Here is a 25,730-nt window from a genome sequence, read left to right on the forward strand (position 1 = left end):
AATGAACCTCACGTATGCCAACAATAATGCTTCATTAGTTGGTAAAGTGGACTCGTCCAACTGAATTGAGAATTGACTTGTCTTCAGATAATCGCACAATGACTCTTCGATGTTTTCAGCCATTTCGTCAATTTGTTTTTGTACAGAACTATTGATCAAAGGAATTTTTCGGATAATATCTGTCGCTGACTTATAGAGCACGGTAGTTATAACTTCTTTTATTGCTGGTAAAATTAACTCTTTGTTAATAGTGTGTGATTTGTTTTTTTGAGCAATTAACAAAGAGTTATTGTACGAAGCTTGAAGTCTGTCATCGTCTTGTTTAGAAGCCGCTGAAAAAAGTTTTGATACAGTTGGCTGAACAGTGTACTTCTTTTTCAGGTCTTGAAAATATGCCACATTTTTGTCTTTTATCTGAACGCATTTTATTCAAATGATTTTGTAGCCTAGAGAAGACTTAATTGTTTCATTCGAAAATGTTTTTTGACAAAGAAAGCACAAAGGCGAAAATGGATTTGTGGGATTTTCAATAAATCCGTATTTAATATATTCTGTACTGAACTATATTGCCATCTCTTTTTTTTGTTCCGACATAGTTTTATATTCACAAATACGAGTAAAGAATTAATTTTAAAAGACTTGCTAACGATTGCGCACGAAAACATAAAATAAAAATAAAAGAAACACTACGCCCTTTTATATAAGATCAAAAGACAGCACGCACCGACATGAATCAGACAAACATACACAAAGTTGATTATCACATGTGATGCAATTTGTACTGCGCAAGTCAGAACAAGCATTGATGTTCCTGCCGCTTCATATACAGGGTCTCAAAATATTTGTTTATGCTTTCGTGGGTTGATAGAGCAAGTCATACTGAGAAGAAAAGTCCTTTACCATTTTTCATTATTTGCAATAGTTACCGAAATAAAAATAATAAACTTGGCAAATGAGCACGTACTTTCCTTACTCACCGCACGCGGGGACCGCCATTGGTCGCCAAACCATAGGCAGCCGCGGCAGACGGAGCGGTAAAAAGAGCGAAGCAGCAATGGCTGTCTTACCCGTCTCACCACGCCGCCTACCGCGGCTGCTTATTGTTAACGACCAACGAGCGGTCCCTACGTGCAGTGGGCAGGAAAAATACGCCCTTATTTGCCGAACTTTACTAATTTTTATTTTGGTAACTATTGCGAATAATGAAAAATGTTAAAGGACTTTTCTTACTATGACTTGCTCTATCAACCCACGAGAGCATGAACAAATATTTTGCGACACCTTCTAGAATTGTACAAATAGCATTGTTTACTGTAAAATTTAAAAAAACGTGTGTGAACTTGATTACTCTGGGGGTTATCTACGAAAGCCATGATAAATTATTTATGCAATCAAACAGGGCAGGAATGATAACGAAATAACCGATGTATTAGTGTAGATACGTAAGTTTTGATTTTTGTTTTAAGTATTTACAAAAACACAAATTAGCCATTGCATCCCCCCCCCCCTCCAATTGCTTCATTGCCCCCCAATTTTCTCTAGGACCTTTACCGCCCTGTAGAATCTAGCGCCCACAAGGGGGCGATATCGTCCATTTTGAGAACTAGTGTATTATGGCAATGTATCAAAAAGTAAAAGTTCTTATAAAAAGAAAAGTTCTTATCATATGAACATGGTAATGAATTGATTTTGACAGCTGACCCAACGGCTACCGTAGGATCTTGTTATTGAATTGATATTTTATTGAACATGTTAATTATGCATATACATTCACTCTCACGCATGTTTCAGTCCTACGTCTTAGAGAATCACGCACTCTTTCAAATACACCTGGTTGGTCAGAAATTTGCCGGCACGCATTGAAAATGCGATCCTGCAGTGTTTGATAATATCTATTGCGAACCAAGTGTAAATATCAGGAGACATATTCTAAAGATGATACGACTAATAAGAAAATGACAAAGAGCTCAAATAACAAAATAGCTTGTATCTTTGAAGATATTAGTTTTAGGACCCATGTTAATTAGACCTTTTCTTCTTGTTTTGATCAATACTACCTGCTTTCAAAATATGTGACCCTTTTTTTTAAACACCTTGTATAATATACAAATATGTTTGCTACAGTCATAATTTTTTAATATAAATGTCACTATTTATGTGACAATTTCGATGTCAAGAAGTACCCTTGTGGTACCTTGTCATGTCACCATGCTTGAACGCGCAAAATGTCAGCTCTGTGATTTGTAAATTTTAATCGCAAATAATTTGTAAACCATTATACCCTCAACATTTTTGTATTAGGATTTTTTCTTAAAATTTTCTAAAGAATCCGCTCTCAAAAAGGGGATGCGAGCTTTCTGGGACATCCTGTATACACACACACGCACACGCACACACACACACGCACACACACACACGCACACACATACACGCACACACACACACCCAATACATATTTACGTAATACAATTTTTTATGTTTACATTTAGAATATCTTTTCTTCTAATAGGGCCTAATATCGGACGAAGATGAGGAACATGTTTTGAGCCCTGCAGAACAGCGAGCCCTTAGAGCGGAAAAACGTGCTGCTTGGCGACAGGCGCGTCTTAAATCTCTTGAGCAGGTAAAACTAGATGACACCATACATTTATAGCACTGGAAAAAAATCTAGTTGCATTATTTAGAATTCTGGTAGATGCAACCAGTATATTTGTTTGAAAATAAACACCAAAATTTTTGTAGGAATTACTAAATAGTATGATTAATTTTTTCTATTTATACCATTTTTATAATTTTTTGTTAATGATATTAAATTTATTTAGAATTAGTATGTGGTAGCGTTTAACTAACGTGTAGGTATAATAATTACTGATTACATTGCAAGAGACACAAGATTTAGTGTCTTTGTAATATTTTACATGTTATATTAATTTTAGCACATGTAATTTCCAGTAATTATTAAATTACTGAATTAGTTTTTTGCAGAGCTATTCTGTCAAAATTAGTGATGAGCGTTATTTCATTATCTATTATTGAATAATTGTTATCACATTTGAAGAATAACGATTAACAGACTAAACAGTTGTTTTCATCAAATTAATCACAATAATGTTTAAGATTCTATTCAACTGTTTAAACAATTATCTAATCATTTAACTATTTAATCATTTAAAATTTAATTTGTTTACTGCAAATATTGTTCAGAAATTAACCCTTTAATCGATTTGTTTAAACTATTAGGAGTACAAATTGAAAACCGCCGTTTTTTGTCAAAATTTGAGGATTGATTGATGAAAAATGGTTACATACTTATTCTTGAAAGTATTGTCCATCGCTGGCCACTACTTTTTCCCACCTTTCGGGCAGCATACGAATCCCGCGTCGAAAAAACTGCTCGTCTTTTGCGGCGATCCACGAATCGACCCAGTTTTTGGCCTCTTCGTAATAATGGAAGTGCTGCTCAGCCAAGCCATGCGCCATTGATCGGAACAAGTGGTAATCTGAAGGGGCGATGTCAGGAGAATACGGCGGATGAGGTAAGACGTCCCATTTCAATGTTTCCAGATAAGTTTTAACGACCTGAGCAACATGTGGCCGAGCGTTGTCGTGCAGCAACATCACTTTTTCGTGTCTTTGCTGGTATTGTGGCCGTTTTTCCTGCAATGCTCGGCTAAAACGCATTAGTTGTGTTCGGTAGCGAGCTCCTGTGATGGTTTCAGCCGGTTGCAACAGCTCATAATAAATCACGCCAAGCTGGTCCCACCAAATACACAGCATGAGCTTCGAGCCATGGATGTTTGGCTTGGCCGTCGATGTTGATGCATGGCCGCGGTAGTCTCACGATTTTTTTCGCTTTGGATTATCATAATGGATCCACTTTTCATCGCCGGTTACAATACGATGCAGAAAACCCTTCCGTTTTTGCCGTTGGAGCAGCTGTTCGCACGCGAAAAAACGCCGTTCGACGTCTCTCGGCTTTAATTCGTATGGCACCCAGTGTCCATGCTTTTGGATCATTCCCATGGTTTTCAAACGATGTGAAATAGCTTGTTGAGTCACGCCCAATGAATCTGCAAGCTCCTGTTGCGTTTGAGATGAATCTTCATTCAGTAATGTTTCCAATTGTGCGTCTTCAAACTTTTTCACCTGTCCGGGACGCTCCTTGTCTTCTACGCCGAAATCATCACTTTTGAAGCGTTGGAACCATTCTCGACACGTTTTTTCACTAATGGAAGCCTCACCATAAGTTTTTACAATCATTCGACGCGCCTCAGCCGCAGATTTTTTCGAATTGAAGGCAAAAAGCAAAACTTCCCGCAAATGACGCTTATTGGGCACAAATTTCGACATTTTCGATCACAAAAAAATATATAACGCCGATAAAAATTCACAACTGCAATGATAAGGAATTGTTGCCAGATGCCCAACCTTACATTTAAAATTTTTGATCTAACGTTTGGCGCCAGCATTTACCGCTGGCGCCATCTACTGGAAAACGGCGATTTTTAATTTGTACTCCTAATATAATTGTTTGTGATCAAAATATACTTGTCAATTCTTGAAAGATGTGTAAATTAAGAGATTTTTCACTTTTGCAGGCCATAAAGTTAGTATATTTTCATGAATTTTTTAAAGAAAATTTGTTACATGTGTGCGTGTATGCGCGTTATATACAGGGTGATTTAGGTCGCTTGCGACAGCCGGCATGTACGTATTTCTTATGAAAAATTGAATCAAAAAAATTAATAGCAAAATGTTGAGGGGTCAATAGTTTTTAAATAGTGAGTGTTTGAAAATATCCAACCACAGGGTGATGTTCGCGTCGTCAAGGGCGGCGCAACTAATTGTAAGCGATTTCTTCACTGTATTCCTCACCTTCTTTCTTATATTGTAATTTGGATTTTTGTTCATTTTATTTTCTAAATATGGAATATTTATTTATATTAAATGCAAATTTCAAATGTAAATTTTTTAAAATATTGTTTTTGGCAGAACTTTTGACAAAGAAGTTTTAGAAATGTTTGTCAACTAAAGCTTTTAATATTATTTGATCAGATAACTTAATTAACATTGATTTTATTTACTAATTTATTTGTTTACACATAAAATGTATTTTAAAAGCACATGGACATTCTACACACATAAAAATAAAAAATAATTTTAAAAAAGGATTTTTAAATCATTAAAAGTAAAAGGTCCTTTAATATATCAATCAGAGGCAGCAATCATTGAACGCTTATTGATTCTAATTTTTACATACTTCTAGATTTAACTTGCCCAATACTGGGCTATTAAGGATCTAAAATAATACTCCATTTACAAATAAATTTTTCAATTGTAAAGCTATTTTTTTTAACACATTCAATATTTCAAGATCAAATAACTTTTTACAAAGGCAATATGTTTTAATTATTTGAACTGATTAATAATTACTTAAGTTGTTTTCTAACAGTATTGTATATTCGCCATTTTGAATTTTGAATTTTTGACATCGGATTCGTAATCAGTGACTTCGAAAATCCTTAAGCCTGTATCAGACTGCCGACTGCGAAGGCCGACCAGACTGATTACGACTGTCGATTTCAGTCGTTTAATCACACTTGCCGATGTCACTTGTTTCTTTTTTATTTTTGACATTTTCTAAATCCAAATTCGGTGCGCGTCTGTTCGTGGAATAGTCCGGAAATAAAATGACCAAAAGAACACGGATAAAGTATACCTTGCATTTCTATTGGCTGATTCGAGTCGCCGACTCGAAAAATAGACTGGAGTCTAAACGCGAGTTGGTCGATCCGGTCAGTCGGCGCTTCACTGTAATTGGTTCAAAATCGTAGTCGGCAGACGGGTCGGTCTTCGCAGTCGGCAATCTGATACGGGCTTTAAATAGCAAATTTCAAACAAATCTAGTTGATTTTAATAATTTTGTCTGCCATATTGGATCCGCCATTAAAAATTTTTAATTTTTGACGTTGGATTTGTAATCAACGGCCTTAGAAACCCTTAAATAACAAATTTTAAACGAATCTAGTTGATTTTGATAATTTTGTCTGCCGTATTGGATCCGCCATTTTGAATTTTGATATCGGATTTATAATCAGCGATCTCGAAAACTCCTAAATAACAAATTTCAAGCGAATCTAGTTGATCTTGATTTTATCCTCTATATTGGATCCGCCATTTTTAATTTTGACATCGGATTTGTAATCAGCGACCTCAAAAACCTCCAAATAGAGATTTTGAGATATAGATTAGAGGGCAACATTTTATATAAACAAATTTAATGTATAAAAACAGCAATTTTTCGGTATAGTTATTCAAGTATTTTTGATGTCTCTGATTAAAAATCCAATGTCAAAAATACAACAAATTATTTATTTAAACTATTCTAAAACTTGTTTTATTACTTGGAGGAAACCTTTAGCAATCCAGCAATACCAAATATGCTAAAGGAATACGTGAAACAATAGATTTATTAATAAAATAACCTTGGACGGTTGGTGTAGCTCCCAGGGCTACACTGTAACGCATAGGGTTATAGTTAAAATCAATACAGTTCAATTGTTTTGAATCTGATGACTCATAATATTTTACTAATTTAACATTTCTGGGATCAGATTTAGTCAGCAACTACCAGTTTTACAATCAGGTTGCAATTCCGATGTAAAAGCCCGATTTGGACATGAGTCCTTTCGAACTTTGGAATAAATTTTACAATAAACCACAAAAGTAATTACAAAACGCTTGATATTTTTCAGTGCTACACTCTTTAACTCTTATTGTTAGTTAACATACTCTGGGTGTCGTACACCTGTTTATGAAATTGCTTGGCATTCATAAATCCTTCACTCCTTATCTTTGGAATATTTTGAATATATTCAATTTCTTGATTTTTGCTATTTAATCTTCTTCTTGACCTTCTAACGTATTGATTAAACAAAAAATTATTCAAATTTTATGCATTACGTACCGAGACATACACAATTGAAAATGGTCGGGTAATGTACACTCAAGTATGGCAAAATATCGAATTCAATATATTATGTCTGCGATCATGTCTGAAGATTAATTATCTTAAATCAATAATGTTTTAAAATTTTAACACTTTTAAATAATGATTTCCAAGAATTTTCTATTTTAAAAAAATTTTTGCATGATGGTTAAAAATACATATTTGTGTCTATTCTATGAATGTTATGACAGAGAACTGTCAAACTGCTGTTACATGTTTGGTGTTTTATAATGATTTTACATCATACTTGGCACGCAAATCTGCTTAGCCATATTTATTTAAATTAAAAAAGTCCTATTTCGAACATGGTCCGATTTAACCCACTTTTTCCTATATTAGTTTTTGATAAGGCATATTTTCGAAAATATATTGCTGAATAGATACAATTATAAACAAATGTGGAATACATTTTTAATGAAAACTTTTAATAAATAATGAATTAATTTACAAATATATTAACTTTTGAAAACGATATATGATATGAGAAATATATCAGATAAAGATAAATAATAACAATTAATCAATATTATTAAAAAGAAATTCATCACCGTAAAGAAATCCAGAACCCCTTGTAATACCGAGAGATACACGACTCTATTTACAGTACAGAAAACATCCTTCGTTCACTCGTTATCAGATCCTCACTTGTGTCAAGATAAGTCCTTATAACATCAAATATACAGCTCCAGCCAATAAAGAACATCTCTCATTCACTCATTCTCATCAGTGTGATATTGTGCCCGAAGTATGGGCACAAGAGGGAGTCATCGTGTTAGGAAGAACGACGTTAAACACTTAACACTTTTTTATTGTACTAATACAATTTTATTCTTTAATACACAATTCAACTTGCAATTATTTTAGGCCGAACGCAACGGACTGATGCGTTATTTTAACTGGCCCGCTCTCGATCCTTATTCTTCTCTTTTTATCTATTCTTCTCGTGTTGTCCTTGCAGCATTGGCGTTACGTGATTTGACTACGGTCCGGTTTTCATATATTGCTTGAACAATCGGGTCTCATTATATTTAAACATTGATAATACCATAATTATTTTGTGCTCTTAATAATAATAAGATTAATAATTAGATAATAGAACAGTTCTTTCGATTATTAAGGCGATGCTGGAGTGACGGTCGAACTCACTCGACATCGGTATTACAGATTTTTCTTTGACAAAGAGTCAATCAGCACATGGTTGCGCGCGGGGCGAAAAGATAAAAAAATAGTACTAAGACCAAAGGAGCACTGTTTGTCAAGCGCACTCATGAATACATAATTTGTTCTTGTCTTTGATTTCAATGTCATCTCAATTCAAGATCTCTCAACTACCACGTTACGCGATTATTTAGTCTTTATGCTGATTTTGCACACTTTACACGTGAAATTTTAAATTTATCATCTTTCTTACACTAAAGCTTCTAGATTTATTCTGAAAGCACAATATTGTCCTTTGTTGTAATTCTGAGGGTACGCCAGGCTTATTTTGTATGTACAAAGTCTCAAATTTCTATGCGCAGCAAATGTTGGCTAACAAAACTATATTTTTATAATTTATTTTCATTTTTTATATCAAATTCTAGCTTGCACCTCTTGTTATTATCTATACTTTAATTCTGTAAGATTATTCAATCCGTGTCTTCAATAAAAAGATCTGTTGAAAATAAAAATATTCGCGTATTTAGATGACTCCATTGCCTTTAGAGTCAGCATTTATCGCAACGCGTCTTTGGCACTCGCAACAGTAAAATAGAAGATATATTTTAAACATAAAAGTTTCAAAGATTATTTGTAACTTAAATGTACAGACAACGTACCAAAAAAAGCAATGTACATATTTTTATTTATATATTTGAAACATCAAATTTTTATTCAAAAATTATTTTTGATGTATAATTTATTTTAATTATAACAATGAATTTTTAATTTTAAACAATTGTTGAAATTGAATACATCTTTAACGTAATTCATTTACAAGTAAATTGACTTTCAAAAACGATATATGATATGAGAATAATTTCCTATTATTCAGATGAATAATAACAATAAATCAATATTATTAAACATATCGTCACCGTAAAAAAATCAAGTCCTTGTATTGTCGACTATAGGGATTACAGCTCCATTAACAGTGCAGAACATCCTTCATTCATTCATCATCATTTCCTCACCAATGTAAAGTAAGAAATAAGTCCTTGTAACGCATTCAACTGCCCAACTCCATTTATAGTACAGAATATCTTGTATTCATTCATTTTCATAGTAAAGTATAAGATATAAATCAACATAAAGATTTCAAATATTATCATTGAAACTTGTATAGACAATGTATAAACTACACAGGATCACAAAAAAAATTTTTGAGAATTATTTCAAATCAAAGTAGGTGTTTCTTATAGATTTTGTGTTGTTGAATACGAATTCGTAAGCCATTTTGCTCCATCACATCCAGTTTTTTAGATAATTATGAAAAATCATGGAAAATTAGTGAAAATTGAAATATTTGAAGAAAGAGCAAAAGTAAATATGACATTAAAATGTGGTCTTAGAAATGAATTAAATATCTTTTAATAAGTTAAATAAAGTATAAGAAGTAAAAAAAGTTTTGTTTACTAGTGTTATTATAGCTTATACGTCGTAAAACAAATCCACGTAAAGTCGACTATTATGTAACAGACAAGCGATCTTCGTAAGTCTTAGATCTTTTCAGAAATGGATTTTAATTTTTACTGTTGGAAGATAAGTTAGATAAATTAGAAAGCAAGTCATTAATCAACTAGTTAATTAGTTAATTAATTAATTAATTTTTTGCATATTTTTATATTTTTATTCTTTTAGATATTTTTAAGTAAATGTGATGTATATGAAAATATAAAATATAAAATGACGTATAAAAAATGAAAATATCTTTTTTCAAGTTTATTGCGCGCCGAATAAATTTTCGATCTTAGAACACAGTTCTAAGTTGAACAAGAAATAATATCACGTTATTAAATTGAAATTTAATTTAATAACAAATGATGCTAACAAGCATCTAAATGTATTCTTTCTCCATAAAAGAACTGTAAAGAATTTGTTGCAAAAAATAATACCTCAGCCAAGGATTGAACCTGAAATCTCCTGACTTTCTGGGCGAATGTCTTAAACAACTTTATCACTAAGACATGTGGTTCTTTGCAACAACCGATAATTTAGTCAGAACACTTACTGGAGGCACATGCAAATAAATTATATAGAGAACTTTGATCGATATGTGAAATACACAATTTAAATGAAATGCATTATCAGTCATTGCTAAATTTTAATGTTGATATATATTTATTGTGTGATTTTATAAATTTCTTAAGTTTAATTTTTTATTGATTTTTAATTTAATAACGTAATATTATTTCTTGTCAACTTAGAACTGTTTTAAGACTGAAAATGTATTCGGCGCGCAGTTTTGTAAACTTGAAAGCTATATAAAATTACACAATAAATATCAGCACTAAAATTTAGTTATGAACGATAAAGCATTTTTATATTCAGGAAATCACTTTTCTAATACAATTTAAACCCAAGCTATTAATAGAGAAACTCAGAACTTGATCGAATCAACCATTACTGAGAACTGATAATCTTGGTTGCATGAAAGTCAGGTTCGCATAAAGAGACACGTGTGGTCATGCACTGCACGTTCGGTTGGTGTAAGACACTATCGTGTCTTTTGATTGGCAAAGTTACTCTATAGAAATAACTAGTTATAGTTTTTCTTTTTCAAAATGTAAATTATTGTTACAAATTCTGAAAATATGTTATAGGCAAATATTCATAATCGATTCTTATTTTAAGACCGTCTTAATATAATTTTAAAATGATACGACTTTCTGACATCTTGATGACATCTTAAAATGGTACTTAAGACAGTTTTGAATACAAGAATCGTGAATACTAATAGTTATATGATTATATATTGTATTATTTTGTATAAACATGTATAATAATATTATATACAGTATAATATATATAATATTTTTAAATAAATATTCTAACATTGTTACAGGAATATAATTATTTTTTGTATTTTAATTTCGAATATTCATAATTAAATAATAACATGTATGTTCTTTAAAATATTCCTAAAAAATAATGATTATTGCATTAAATTATGCATAGAGTATTCTATTCTACATGTAGGAATAATCTTAGCAACTAAGTGATTACGGAATTTATATAAGAAGGAAAATTCAAAATTTTTGCTTAAAAATATAACTTTATTCAATTAGGTATTGTTCGTTTTTGTCGATGACCTTTTGCCATCTTTCATTTAGTGTCATAATTCCATGTTCATAAAACTTCTGATTTTTGCCAGCAAAAAACGGAATTAAATGTGATTTTACATCATCAGCATCATTAAAAATTTTACCATTTAAGGAGTTCTGCATGGAACGAAATAAATGGTAATCTGAAGGCGCAAGGTCAAGGCTATATGGTGGATGTGACAACACATTCCAACCTAATTCCAATAATTTTTGGTAAAGACCAAAGATGTGTGGGGCTTTGCATTTATCATGTTGGAAAACGACACCCTTACGATTTGCCAATTCTGGCCGTTTTTCTTGAACTACATCGCTCAGTTTGGCGAGTTGTTGAACACGTTTGAATTAATCGTTTGGTTTCTTGGTAAAAGTTCAGTGCAGAATTCCTTTATAATCCCATCAAACTGACAGCATAATCTTTTCTTGGTGAATCTCAGCTTTTGGTGTTGTCTGGGCTAGTTCCTCTTGCATCATTCACGATTTTTTCCGATTAACGTTGTTATAAAATGGATCAATTTTGTTACGTTTTAGAAACGAATCGCAGATGCTAATGCGTTGCGTCAAATGAATTTTCTTAAGCTGATGAAGGATCCATAAATCAAGTTTCTTGACATAGTCAAGCTGTTTTAATTTTTGTTTTGAATGCATGTATGCGATACGTTGAGCTTCTCTGCAATCTCACATGTTGTGCTATGACGATCTGAATCAATAATGGCCTTCATGTGGGTCTCATCAACTTTAATTGGACGGTCAGACTGTTGTGCATTTTTCAGCGAAAAATCACCAGAACGAAATTTGGCAAACCAATTTTGACACTGCCTTTCTTTCAAGGCTCCATTCCCATATACGGCACATAACTTCTTGTATGCTTGCGATGCGTCCTTGCCTTTTCGGAAATAATACAATAAAATATGTCTGAAATGCGTGTCTTGTTTTTCCATTTTTTAATTGGGATAAAAACGAAACTAAATAACTAATCAATACAATTTTTTTACTAAATTAAAGGCGGAAGTCCAAACAATAAGAAAACAATGTAGGTTAGGTGCTTTGAACGTTGACAAAACAAAAGAATATGCTAAGACTATCTATTGACAAAATCCGCAATCACTTAGTTGCCAACTCAATAGAATATCTGAGGTAGTGTACTTTTAGAAACATAAGAATATTCTCGGAATATATCTACACATAAAAAAGCTTCTTTTATGAGTATTCAACATTCCTGGAAGATTTGAAAATATTTTATGAATTAATATGTGCTGGAGAATCATAGTTACTTTAAAAACTTACTTTATAATTTTGGGGCAATATTTATATTGCACCATTACTTGATTATCTAAAACATCGAAAATATCGTTTTCAGTCGAGAATGGCAAAACTCGGCTTCGGGGTACATAATGTATTATTCTGTTGTTTGTTTAAATAAGAATGCAACTAAAATTATGTATCAATATAATACAATAATTAAATTATATAGGAAAAGATGTCGGGAAGTCGGATTAATAAAAGACGGGTTGAAAGGGAGTTGTCGTGATAGGAACGAAAAGGGCAGAGATACCACAATGCGAATATGATCGGTTTTACTAGTACTTTATTTCTCGTGTACCACACTGCAGCGACATGGCGGCCGGCTGTCTCCACGTTACAATACAGAGTGTTCAGCGGGAGAACGCTTCTTCCCATGAGGTAACAAAGGCAAATGCACGGGCGCGCTACTGTCGCGAGATCTAACCAATCGTATGCAAGATCGTCTAAAAGACGTTTTACATGAATCTATTTTCAACTTTGTTATCTGGTAAAAAAAGAAAATAGTGACGTTAATTATTTTTGTTAATTATATATTTGCAAAACTACATCTAATAGAAACGAAATTTTTGAGTGGTTGAAAAGTAGTTGAAATACTTATTAATATCAACCATCAACGACATTGACGTCAAATAGACGTTTTTTCAACTTATCATTTCTTACTGAGTCTTTTCCTTGACGTCCTTCAGACCTGTCCTTTAGACCTGTCTTTTAGACAAATTTAAAAGACGTCTTTTTTAAGACGTTTAACAAACGTCTCTTTTCTTGACGTCCTTTACACTTGTTCAAAAGACACCATAAAGATGTTTTTTAGACATGTCTAAAAGATGTCTCTTTTTGACGTCCTTTAGACCTGTCTAAAAGACGTCATAAAGACATGTCTAAAGGACGTCTCTTCAAATGTCTCTTTTTCTAACGTCTTTTAGACTTGTCCAAAAGACGTCATAAGACGTTTTTTTGACATGTCTAAAGGATATTTTTCAAACGTCTAACAAGCGTCTATTTTCTGACGTCTTTTAGACATATCTAAAAGACTTCTTTATGACATCTTTTTGATTTATCTAAAGGACGTCTTTTTTAGACACATTTTGGAAAAATCTAAAAAACATTTTTATGAGATCTTTTGGACACGTCTAAAAGACGTCTCTTTCAGACATCTGACTAACGTCTTTCTTTAGATGCCTTTTAGGCGTGTTTAAAAGACATGTAATGATTTATTTCATATGTATTACCCTGTATATAAGCACTGTTATGCTTATACAAAGCATATTTTTTAAACTATTTTATTATTTATTTTTGAATGCAGCTTGTTACAAATATTACTATTTTGAATATTTTTATTTTTATATATTTGGGTATAAGCCCTCATACAATGATAGTGAATACTAGAAAATTATAAAATTTATATCAGTTATAAAGCAATTAAATTATATTACTCTTAATTTATTTGCATTTTTCAACTTATTCATACAGAATCCTAACTTGACAAGTAATATTTACATTTTATCATATCTATATCATAAACTGTAATAATATAAACTAAATTTTTAATCTTTCTTATTTTAAAAATTACAGTGATGCCTAAAATCATTGTGAATAAGACGTCAAAAGTATCTCAGTGTTTTAAATGTCTTATAGATATTCTCAAAATTGTAAGACAGATCATTATACGTTTTACTTTCTGAAGTCAGGGAGATGTCCAAAAAACGTCATTTGTTATTTCTAACGAACAACAAACATCGCAACGACGTCTTTTGGACATGTAAAAAGATGTCCTTTAGACGATTAAAGGCTCTTCTAGATGTTCTAAGATTTCAAGACGCCCAGATAACCAAGCAAGTTTTAGCACATCGGGCAAATAATGCACTGCATATATTGTTGTGAACTTGCAGTCAATTTGCTGACTATGGAATGTAACGTTGTATTAAGTTAACAACAAGAGAGCATAAACATATCACCAGTTAATGAAATTTTAGAAGCAAACATTTATAAATAATAACACGGCATACTGACAGCAAACTGACGACTTGTCATGAGCTCGCATTCGTATATGTGATAATACTCATAATGACAACAACATGAGAACAAAATGATGGCACATCAAAAGTTTGATACAAGAAGCAGAATACTTGATGAATATTGTTGAAGTTCCTAAATTGCAACTACTACTCGAACCATTATTTTGTAAAATAGTTTATTTTTTAATATTGATTAGACTAGTACACCACAGTAAAAAGTTTTTGAAGTTAATTAAAATTAATTTTCGAACAAATGTTTCTTTAGATTTCACTTTTTTCTTTCAATTCTATTAAAAAATATGATTCCATCATTAATTAGGTATTTTACAATGTTCATTAATTATATGTATATAGAAGAGAAGAGGGTAATATGGCACCCATTTTCATTTTATTGAATAACTTTGTTTATAATTAATATTTTCTATTGAAACTTAAACAATTACATTCGTCAGAGTGTTGTTTGACAGATTCTAGACTCAAAGTAATAAAATATTTATTATTTAGGACGTGATTTATAAAAATCTAATGCGCTATTGGTGGAATTCACCAATGCATAATTGGTGGAAAAAAAAGTGGTTGTAATATGGCTATCCATAAAAATAATTTTGTAATTTGTTACAAAATTATATATTTTTAATTTTCCATTGTTTAAAATTTTCCTGATTTAGAATTTTCCTGTGTTCAGAAGCTTTAGAAATACCATTAGAAATTTTATTAAAAATATTTTATCTCTGTTTAACATTAAACAAGCATAAAATGATGTTTAATGTTTTTAAACACGGCTCTTTAGAACGACAATTGATTTATCGAAGAAATATTTTGATATACAAATTTTGCTTAAAAAACTATATTAATAAAATTCCATATTATTGTTTTAACTTTGTATAACTCGAAATATAAATGGCCGAATAAAATAATAAAAATAATTTTAATTAAATAATAAAAAAAAACACTTGAGTATATGTGCCTTCGTGTGATAATACACTCAAGTTTAAGAATAATGAGGAAATGTATGCAATTAAAGATTAAAAGTGTACTTTGAAAAAGTTTAGAAGTGCTCAAAAGTAAAAATGCTTTTTAACAATTGTCAGTCATTATGTATTGGCATATTAGCATCACTAAAAAATGGTGGGTTACTAAACGAATAACTCTATAAGCAATTGTTAGAAGACGTTACCTAACGGAAATAATAGGGGTAGTCATGATATCCTCTTCTAATACAACAAAATAAGCGAGCGCGCGCACAGCCACTAGGCGATCCTGCCATGTGTATAAGGCTCCACGCGAACAAGTGAATTGCCATTATCGCTAGGCGGCCAAGCCGCTGGAGATTTTTATTGTAAGTCAAGTGCGGCCACAGGCGTTATATCTAGGCGCCACCGCGGCCGACTCACCAGCTCACACTTTAGTGAGATTTTTAGGATAATTGTTTGTAACAGTGGTATTTTTCGGGTGCGGATGTCGGGATAGGTCGCTCGGAAGGGCTCGCCGGGTGCCAGACTTTTCAGCAATAATGACTCCGTGGTTTGAATGTAAAGATATAAAGGTGTAAATACCCTGATAGCCACCTGTCTGTGTTGTTGCTGTAATGTTGCCGAAAACAAAGGGCATTAGTTTTCAGCAAATTTAGAACAAGGTGTGTGTCTCATTTGCCTTTGGTTTGACATCATATGAACTTAGCACATTTTGCTGCCAATATGCTGCGTATTTGCTGTCAACGGTTTATTGCTATACATAAAAAGCAACATAAGAGCAAGTTGCCAAGAACATGTGCTAAGTCATAAATTTCAACAAAAATTCAACAACATGTCAAAAACGGTTAAATATGTTTTGTACTTTTTTTCAAATATATAAAAAATAAATAAGTTAATTCTTCTTTCTGCTGAATTATCACCACCCTGCCAAAAATGTGCGATAAAACCGATTAAAAAAAAGTAATCCGAATCGATCGAGGTTCTACACCAAAAATACGGTATTAAGACCAATTGAAAATAAGATCGGAATCTAGATAGATTTATTAAAACAGAATACATGAATGTAAACGTAATAAATGTTTAGTTTACAAAAAAGTATTTCTTGTATCCTTTTCATTAAAAAGAATTAAATTTAAATTAAACATTTAATTTATGTACAAAATTAAATAACAATACAAATTGTTATTTACATTTAAAAATATAAAATTTTATGTGGACTAATGTTCCACACACACGTCACGTTTGAAAAGAATGAGAGCGAATATTCATCTCGAGCTTACAACAAGCAAGTCCTAAAAGCTTACGGAAGTATGAGCTGGGGTGTCCGCCGCGGTGGCACCTAGATATAACGCTTGTGACCGCACTCGACTCACGAGAAAATCTCCCGCGGCATGGCCGCCTAGCGGTGACGCCAATACTCACTTGTTAAATCCATTTCAATCCGATCTGATAGCCAAATAAATAATTGATTTACTCCTGTTTATTTATTACATTACACACGCTCGCGCAAACACACAATCACATACGCACACGCGCGCACACACACACAAATCGTTTTCGACATTTTATTTGGCTACAAGACAATAATTAATATATTTAATGTTTTTAACAAATACACGACAAAAGCATAGCATCATTATCTTTTTTTATTATTGTCACGTTGCTCTTATGTTGTTGAAAATGATTGATAAAGCAAAATGTTTTCCACGAATAGAAGTCATTTTGTTGGCAACAGAATAAGCAACAGGTGCTCTCCGTTTGCTTTGAATCTGCTGACATAAAATGTCTCAAATCTGCTCTCATGGTGTTGAATAGGTAGGACTATACGTTACGTTTTCAGCAAATACACAGCAACTAGTCGAAAATTCATGCTCAGCATTAAGTTGCCTGATTTTGCAAAACATGCATGGCTATCAGGGTATATTCGTTAAATTTGTTTTAAGTACAACAAAATAACAAATTCGTTATTTAGTTATGGAAAGTCTAACGATGTAGATATCTTTAATATTATTCAATTACACGGAGACCTAAATCGTTAAGTGTTTGATTAAACAATATGAACGGAAACGGTGCGCAACGGCGCGAACTCCGAAAATAGACGGCAGGCGCGTTTGGTTAAACAATATAAACGGAAGCGGTGCGCATCGGCGCGAAAGAAAACGCAGTTTTTTTTTTGTTTTTTTTTTTTAATAGAACTCCGAATACGGAAACAAATTAACGGACTAGAGCGTTCGGTTAAATCACCTTATTGGTCAAACGAACGGACTCGGATACTTTGATAACACTTTAAGCGGAGTTGCCGTGAGGCGGCGAACTCGTGAAGCGGTCAAACGGGCCGCGATTGGCCTGCGTAACGACCGGTCGCGATCGCGGAATCGACGGTGCACGGCGCAGCGGACGGTTTCGCGATATGCGAGGGTCGTCGTCGTTTTGAGACCTAAGTGGTTTCACCCCGCGGGGTGTTGTCACCCCGTGGGGGTAAGAATTGAGCCGGGAAACGACTTCGAGTATCCCCGACGACGGTGTTGGTCTCGAGAATCCCCGAGAACGGACGTACGGTTCCTATTTACCCAGCCGCGGGAACGACGAGTATGCCCGTCGCGGACAGTGGATGGGATTGGCCGAGTATTCCTAGCCGTTAGGAACGACGAGTATGCCCGCCGTGAGATAGTTGGAACGAGAATGCCCGTTCCCGAGGAGGTGCTCGAGAATACTTAAGCTAGGAAGCGCCGAGGATACCCGGCGTAGGAGAGGAGTAGGTGCGAGATCTGTGGCTCGGAGTGATCTGACTTCGGCTGTCCACTGCTGGCTTATATATCGATCTGCGTGGTCGGACCAATCAGCGCGCGCGATTGGGCTAGCCGGAGTGGGAACGCTTGCCGAACGCGGCGCGTGGCACGCATGGTAGCGCGTGATCGCGGCAAAGTTAGTCGAGCACATGCACGTGCTCGGTCTTACGCGTTGTGTTCGGCGTTTGGACCGGAGTGACGGTGCGGTGGAGGGGCGTAACATTACACATTATTTGTTATACTCTCGAGACGAATACTCGGTCTCATTTTTTTCCAAACGTAACATGGGTATCCACATAAAATTTTATATTTTTACATGTAAATAATAATTTGTATTGTTCAGTACAAATAATAATTTGTATTGAATGCTGAATAAGAACAGCAAAATAACAATTGAATACGCTTATTTGGTTATCTGAGCGTGTGTCTTTCATCTTATAAGTGACAGAAAGACGTATTGTAGACACCTTTTAGACGTCTTATGTCCCGATGTCTGACGCCAGTGAGACGTCCAACAGACGACTTATTTTTCGATTCTGACGTCCAATATACGTTTTTATACATACAAAAGGACGTTTTTTAGATGTTCAACAGACATCTTTCAGACATTCCAATTTAGCTTTTAGACTTTTTGAAAAATTTTTAACGTCTTTTAATGGACAGAAAATAGTCTTATTTTTTATTTCTGACATCAAAAGAACGTCTTTCAGACGTTAGAGGGGCGTCTTTCAGACGTCAAAGGGGCGTCTTTTAGACGTCAAAAATGGAAACATAAGACATCTATTGGACGTCTCAGTGGCGTCAGAAAACAGGACATAAGACGTCTAAAAGACATCTTTCAGACGTCAGAATGTTCTCTAAATTTTAGTATTTAGATGAATAAGTTCCATCTAAATACTAAAATACAATTGTAAAATATTCAAAAGCATAAGATTGTTAGGTGTTAATAAGCTAATGAAAATATAGAGAAAAACGGTGGAGCTTTATTGGAGTAGCAGTGAGAGTGCTAACTGTTGGAACAAAGGATTCCTGGTTCTTATTCCGGTCCTTAATTTTTCCATCGTTTACTAAAAAATTCTTACACAATTGTAAAATTTTAATATATTGACATTCGGTATAAAAATTGCTCGTTTATATGATCTGGGAAATTTTATTTTAGAAATACAGCAACGTTTATATTATTATAAACACGCTGACTTTCAAATGCGTAGGGACTTCTTATTTTTAACGTTTATATGATAACTATCTTCGAAGATGATTTATCCGGTCATTCTACTGAACACATGTATTAACGAATAACTTTGAAATATGTAAAGTAACTACTAAATTAGTTACTAATTAGAAAAAAATGTAGCTAAGTTAAATTACAGATATAAATAGAAAAAAAGGAACGAAGTTATAGTTGCTTAAAAAGGTAACTTTAATTTTGTTACGTTAAGTAACGAATTACTTTTCGCAAACTTTGTTTATAACATTTATGTACAATTTTTTTTTAAATAAACAATCACAAATACTTTTTAAAGATGTTAAAGTATATGTAAATGTCCCTTAGTACTGCAAAATAAAAATTTTTTTACACCTGCAAAATAAAAATTTGTAACAAATATAAATGATCCATGGTATTTAACGAGGACCCGGAAATGAAAATATGTATTAAGTGTTAAAACCAAACATTTTTTCCTATAACACATCAAATTTAATTATGATAAACATGTAAAAATTTAGTTTTACAAAATTGAACTCTACCAAACATGTTTTATTGATTTAATCAGGATACTTTTTTACAAGGAAACTAACGGAAGTGTCCGCCTCAGATTAAAACGAGCTTTTAATATGTTGCAGTACAGATAAAAATAAACACATTTTTTTTTATACGTGCCCCTTTACACTTTTAGGGGGTGAAACACCTTTGAAGAAAATCGATTTTTTTCTTTTGAAGCCTATATCGTCGAAATTATAAGAGATAGAGAAAAATGTTTTAAATAAAAGTTGAATGGATCGAAGACTACTTTATAACAGCGGATTTTTTTTTTTTTTTTTTAAATACTTTTCCTCCCACTACTTACCTATTTTTTTTCAAAATTTTTATTTTTTTTATAAGCAAAATAAACCTTATTTTATTATGAATTTAACAGTACGTGAGAAAGTTACGATGCGACATTCCTATTTTCCAAAAATAATTAAAAACCTCCATACGCATGGTACGTGCACCCGTCCGTGCGTTCGTGCGCTACGGAAGTGACTCCCTCAAATTTCGACGTGCTTTTAATATACTGTACAGATAAAAACAAGGAACACATTTTTTATGCGTGCCTTAATGCTATTTTAAAGGTGAAACACACCTTTGAAAAAAATCGGTTTTTTTCTTTTGAAGCGTGTATCGTTGATACTATAAGAGATAGAGAAAAATGTTCTAATTGAAAGTTAAATATCTCGAAGAGTACTTTATAACAGTGATAAATACCTTTTTCCACCATCTATTTTTTACAAAATTTTTTTTTTTTTTATAGGCCAAATAAAGATTATTTTATTACGAATTTAATGGTATATGACAAAGTTATGATGCGACTTTTCCATTTTCCCAAAATTAAAAACTATAACGCATGGTACCATCCGTGCGTTCGATATTACTTCACAATAAAATAGATTTGTCTTATATGGCGTTGACTACGCGAAAGAGCAAGAAGACAAATCAATACAATACAATAAATGTTGTAAATAATAGTTTTATAATAATAATAAAATAATAGTGACTTTTTTTAAACCGCTAAAATTAGTCAAATTTTTTTGATAATATGTCATAATATGTACGGAAAACAAATTATGAATAAAGAAATTGTTATTTATTCATAACTTGTTTTTAATTGCAAATATTTCTCTTGGTTACTTAAAAATAAAATGACACCAAACTGAAGAATAACAACAATTACGGTGTTGTAAGACATTAATTTTTTGTGTACAAAATAATAAATTAATTAATATAAGTTAAACGTTTATTTACTGGTCTACATGATTTGACTAGTACATTTGTTCTCTTCAATATTTTACAGACAAGGAAACTTGGTTTACAAAAAATTATTGCTTACACATTCCACCTTTACTATCTAATGCCAGCTCATCAACTAACAACAAGAGAACTAACATAAAACTAATTTAAAAATTAGTTAGAAATTTCACCTTTTATACTGCATTTATACAATTCAATTTATGTGTTTATTATATACAAAATTTGATTAGTGTAGAAATATGCATGACGACGTCACCTGGCGCATGCACTTTGTATCATCTCTTATCTTGAAATTTAATTTTTACGTCTCGGCAGTATTGATCTTAATATGTATACATTTATGTAAATGTTACAATATAATTTTGTCATATACCATTGAATTTGTAATAAAATAAGCTTTATTTTGCCTATAAAAAGAAATACAAATTTTGAAAAAAGGTAGGTACTGGGGGAAAGTATTTAAAAAAATTTTTTTATCAGTGCTATAAAGTACTCTTCGAGCTATTTAACTTTCAATTAGAACATTTTTCTCTATCTCTTATAATTTCGACGATACACGCTTTGAAAGAAAAAAAACCGATTTTCTTTAAAGGGTTTCACTCTTAAAAGTGCATTAGGGCAGGGTATAAAAAAAATACATGTCTTTTATTTTTATCTGTACAACATATTAAAAGCTTGTTTTAATTTTCGAACACTTCCGTTAATTTCCTTGTTAGCAAAGTATTGATAAATGTATATAACATTATAATAATAGATCTGTTTTCAACAAAATAATACGTTGAATTCTTTTTTTAGGATGCACTCCAGGCGCAGATGGTAATCAGGAAGATGAGTGAAATAATGGACACTGCTAATAAAGAAGAAGACATACGTGATCCGACTGTTACAATTGATCCTATTCCTGATCAAGAGAAAGCAGTAGAGGTAAAAATTTGAAAGTAGTGTGTACCTTAGGACAAAGTTAATTACTATTAATAATTTAACAAGAGAGAGAATCTTCAAGAGATACAATTAATCTGCAAGCTTAATTATTTCCAAGTTGTATGTTTAACCCGACTGTTTACTAATCGCTATCTCGCTCGCCTAAATTAACATACAATACAGCACTCATGAAGGGAGAAATCATATTACAACGGTTCCCATTTGTCTGTCTTTTATTATCTTAGTTTACTACATTACGGCCGTCTAGCGCGGATTTTCCTAAGCTCGCTGTGCGCAGTAAAGTGGGTCCTCCTAAAGAGATACGCGAATCTGAGAAAGTAGTGGACGAGAAGGTCACTCGACGTACCGAGGAATATCTTGACGAAGTAACAGGCGAACGTCGTGTACGAACTGTCGAGTACGTCGAGAAGCTCATTGAGCGTCAGGTATTATATTTGTAAAATTTCGCAAGAGCGTTAAAGTACATAAATAAAGGGAATAAAGAGCACAATTATAAATTATTACTGTTGTAACTATCTCTCAAGTGCACCGTATTCAGTCAAAAATCCTTTCTTTTATCTTTTTATTTACGGATTATTTCTTGCGGATTAGATCGCACATGTTTTGGAAATCTCGCGAGCTTATGATGCGTTAATATTTAATCTGACAATATTGATTAAAAACTATTGAATAAAAATTATTGCCGATAACATTAATTTAGTCATGTGGTAGGAAGTAAATCATAAAACACAATACTAAAAGGCATCTAGTTGATCCTTCATGACTAAAAATCATGGTCTAATAAATTTTGATCTTACAATTATTGATAAGTTGGATGTGATATCACCATCCTCCATTTGATGCATGTTCATGCATGTTCCATGGTGATTGTTTGGCAAAGGTATTCTCGGTGGTTTCCATTGCCTTCTGACAAATGGTTAATTGATTAAAAATTTTTTAAATATGTTTTGAGTGAATTTAAATCCGGATTATTGGCACAACTTTTATGCCACGATCACCATATATACTTAGCCAAAAGTGGATGCACCGAAAGTAAATGCAAAAAGTCAATTGATTGAAAGAAATAAATATTTATGACGTTTTTCTTTAACAAAATTTACTAAAACACAATTACATTTTGATATTTATATCAATAAAAAAATTATATAATTTTACTTTCTATGGTCTACTTTAGCCTGTAGAGTCAAAGCTATCTTTGTTTAATTGACCGATAAACTCAATCCTTAAAAGGAGTGAATCTTAAGAATAGAAAAATAAAAAAGGTTTTCAGAACGTTATAAACAACTTAGAAAGATTTTCATTAAGTGACCATATTTTCTTTAAGTGAAATATTTAAAAAATTTTTTAATAGGAAGTCTAACGGTGTAATTATGGTGAGAGCTTAGGAACTATACAAATAAAAACAGACTTTAGACTATAAAATAAACCATTTAAAATATTACAAAACAAAAGTTATATTTTTTTATTTAACATCGAAAATTTATTTGGCGCACAGTTTTATGAACTTGAAAAGATATATAAAATCATGCAATAAATATTCCTATCTGGAAAAGTCCATGTTAAATCAATAGTCGCATCTCTCAAAGTTTATTGTTGACGCTTTTCCGTAATGCTAATTGGTTCTCCCGCTGTGCTTACTTCGTGTGCTACTATCATTGCGGAAATTTTGACAATGTGTATCAAGAGTTAATGTATGTATCAAGTAAAGTAATTTGTAAATTATAAAAAGTGTGTATCGCGTGCGTAGCGCGCGCCTGTCTTGCTAGCAGTACTAAAATCTAGGTATGACCAATAAAGCGTTTTAATTGTTTATATTGTATTTTCACATATCAGCCAAATTTCTCTATTACATATGATTTATATTTTTTTTTTTATTGATATAAATATCAAAATATATATTGTGTTTTAATAAATCATTTTTGTTAAAAAAACTATATCATAACTATCTTTTTTATCAAATAATGTCAACTTTCCACGTTTATTGCAGGTGTATACGTTATAAAAATATATTGAGAAAATATTAGAATGAAGAAAACATTTTTTTGTGTATTTTTATACATTTATATTACCTCTATGTACTATTTGCTTATTATGTTATTGTTTCAAGATTTTGTCGCTTAAATCGATGGTACACTATGTATTATGTGAACTATGAACATTACTTCTATTATAATCTCACTAACAACTTTTCCTAAATTCATCGATAATTTGGTTTTTATGTATCTTATGTATATGTTTTAATCTCATGGTGCTTTATACCTGTATATGTACATCATTTATTTTATTCATATTTTCTACTCACGAGGTACTTTCTATGCATGTACTAGAGTCCTATAAAGAGAGAAGCGACATTGATGTCCGAAGTTCTGATTGCTACTCTGATTGGGTATCCCTTCCTAAGCAGCCATATTGTGACCATAGCTGTTTACAGAATAACACTTAAGGGTTAGGTTATCCAAGATTAAAACTGAATGAGAAGACAAAAGTGATTACAATATGTCATTTACATGTTTGTAGAACAGTTTCAAGTGTCAGAGTGTTTATATTAAATGTTTAATGACATTAGAGCAGTCGCAATATGGCGATGCTGGAGGTGATGGAGGGACTCAATAGAATACTAGAGGTTGTGATGAGTATTTGATGTCACTTCTCCCTTTTTATAGGACTCTAGCATGTATGTACAAATGTGGTAAAATTATGTTAAAAAAAATATCAGGAAATACATATATGACATGAATTGATTTATGTATCTTGAATCTTGATATGTTTAAATAGTGTAAATAAATAATGTCAAATATTCTAAAAACATATTCCCATCGATTAAACATTTAAAAAAAGCTTATTTGAATCTAGATACGTTTAATTCAAGGCCTATACAGTACTGTTTGCAAAAAGTTTTCAGAAAGGTTTTAAGCTTTTATAATTTTATGTACAACAATTCTAAAAGGAGTTTACAAAATATCATATAAAATGTTACAACAAAAATGTTTCTGAAATCAGTAAATTTGAAAACATGCAGTAAATTTGAAAACTTATTCAGAAGCAGAACGCAAAATCATGATATCAAAATGACATTAAAATGGTTCTAAAATAATTTATTAAAAGTAATTTTTCAATATATAAATTGAAAAATTACTTTTAATAATAATTTTCAATATGCAGAGAAGAGGGTATTATGACTACTGTAGACACTATGGCTACCCCTATTATCTCCGTTAGATAAATAAATTCTAACAATTGTTTATAGAATTATTCAATTAATAACTCGCCATTTTTTAGTGGCGCAAATATGCCAATACACAATAGCTAACAATTATTATAAGGCATTTTTACTTTGGAGCACTTTTAAATTTTTTCAAAGTGTATTTTAGCATTTAATTACACATACTTT

General features: G+C 32.1%; 2 protein-coding genes across 11 annotated transcripts in view; one reads left to right on the forward strand and one right to left on the reverse strand.

The window, feature by feature from the left end:
• The window catches only part of LOC105202532 (protein lap4), a 190,931-nt gene that overhangs the window by 160,339 nt on the left and 4,862 nt on the right, over positions 1 to 25,730 (forward strand). For 4 of the 8 annotated variants that reach the window (XM_026139151.2, XM_039458964.1, XM_039458966.1 and 1 more), the window contains 3 exons: positions 2,510 to 2,623; positions 22,193 to 22,321; positions 22,564 to 22,764. In XM_026139151.2, the coding sequence (XP_025994936.2) occupies positions 2,510 to 2,623; positions 22,193 to 22,321; positions 22,564 to 22,764 (444 nt within the window). Of the gene's footprint in view, positions 1 to 2,509; positions 2,624 to 3,240; positions 3,301 to 22,192; positions 22,322 to 22,563; positions 22,765 to 25,730 lie in introns of those variants that run through there. The other 4 variants (XR_005576583.1, XM_039458965.1, XM_039458968.1 and 1 more) reach the window with 4 other exon arrangements.
• The window catches only part of LOC105202528 (axonemal dynein light intermediate polypeptide 1), a 141,919-nt gene continuing 128,920 nt past the window's right edge, over positions 12,732 to 25,730 (reverse strand). For all 3 annotated transcript variants that reach the window (XM_039458976.1, XM_039458974.1, XM_039458975.1), the window contains exon 6: positions 12,732 to 13,096. In XM_039458976.1, coding sequence (XP_039314910.1) covers positions 12,947 to 13,096 — 150 coding nt within the window. In that variant the 3' untranslated portion in view covers positions 12,732 to 12,946. The remainder of the gene's footprint in view (positions 13,097 to 25,730) is intronic.

The sequence above is a fragment of the Solenopsis invicta genome, chromosome 16 (genome assembly GCF_016802725.1).
Source record: "Solenopsis invicta isolate M01_SB chromosome 16, UNIL_Sinv_3.0, whole genome shotgun sequence".
NCBI lineage: Eukaryota > Metazoa > Arthropoda > Insecta > Hymenoptera > Formicidae > Solenopsis > Solenopsis invicta.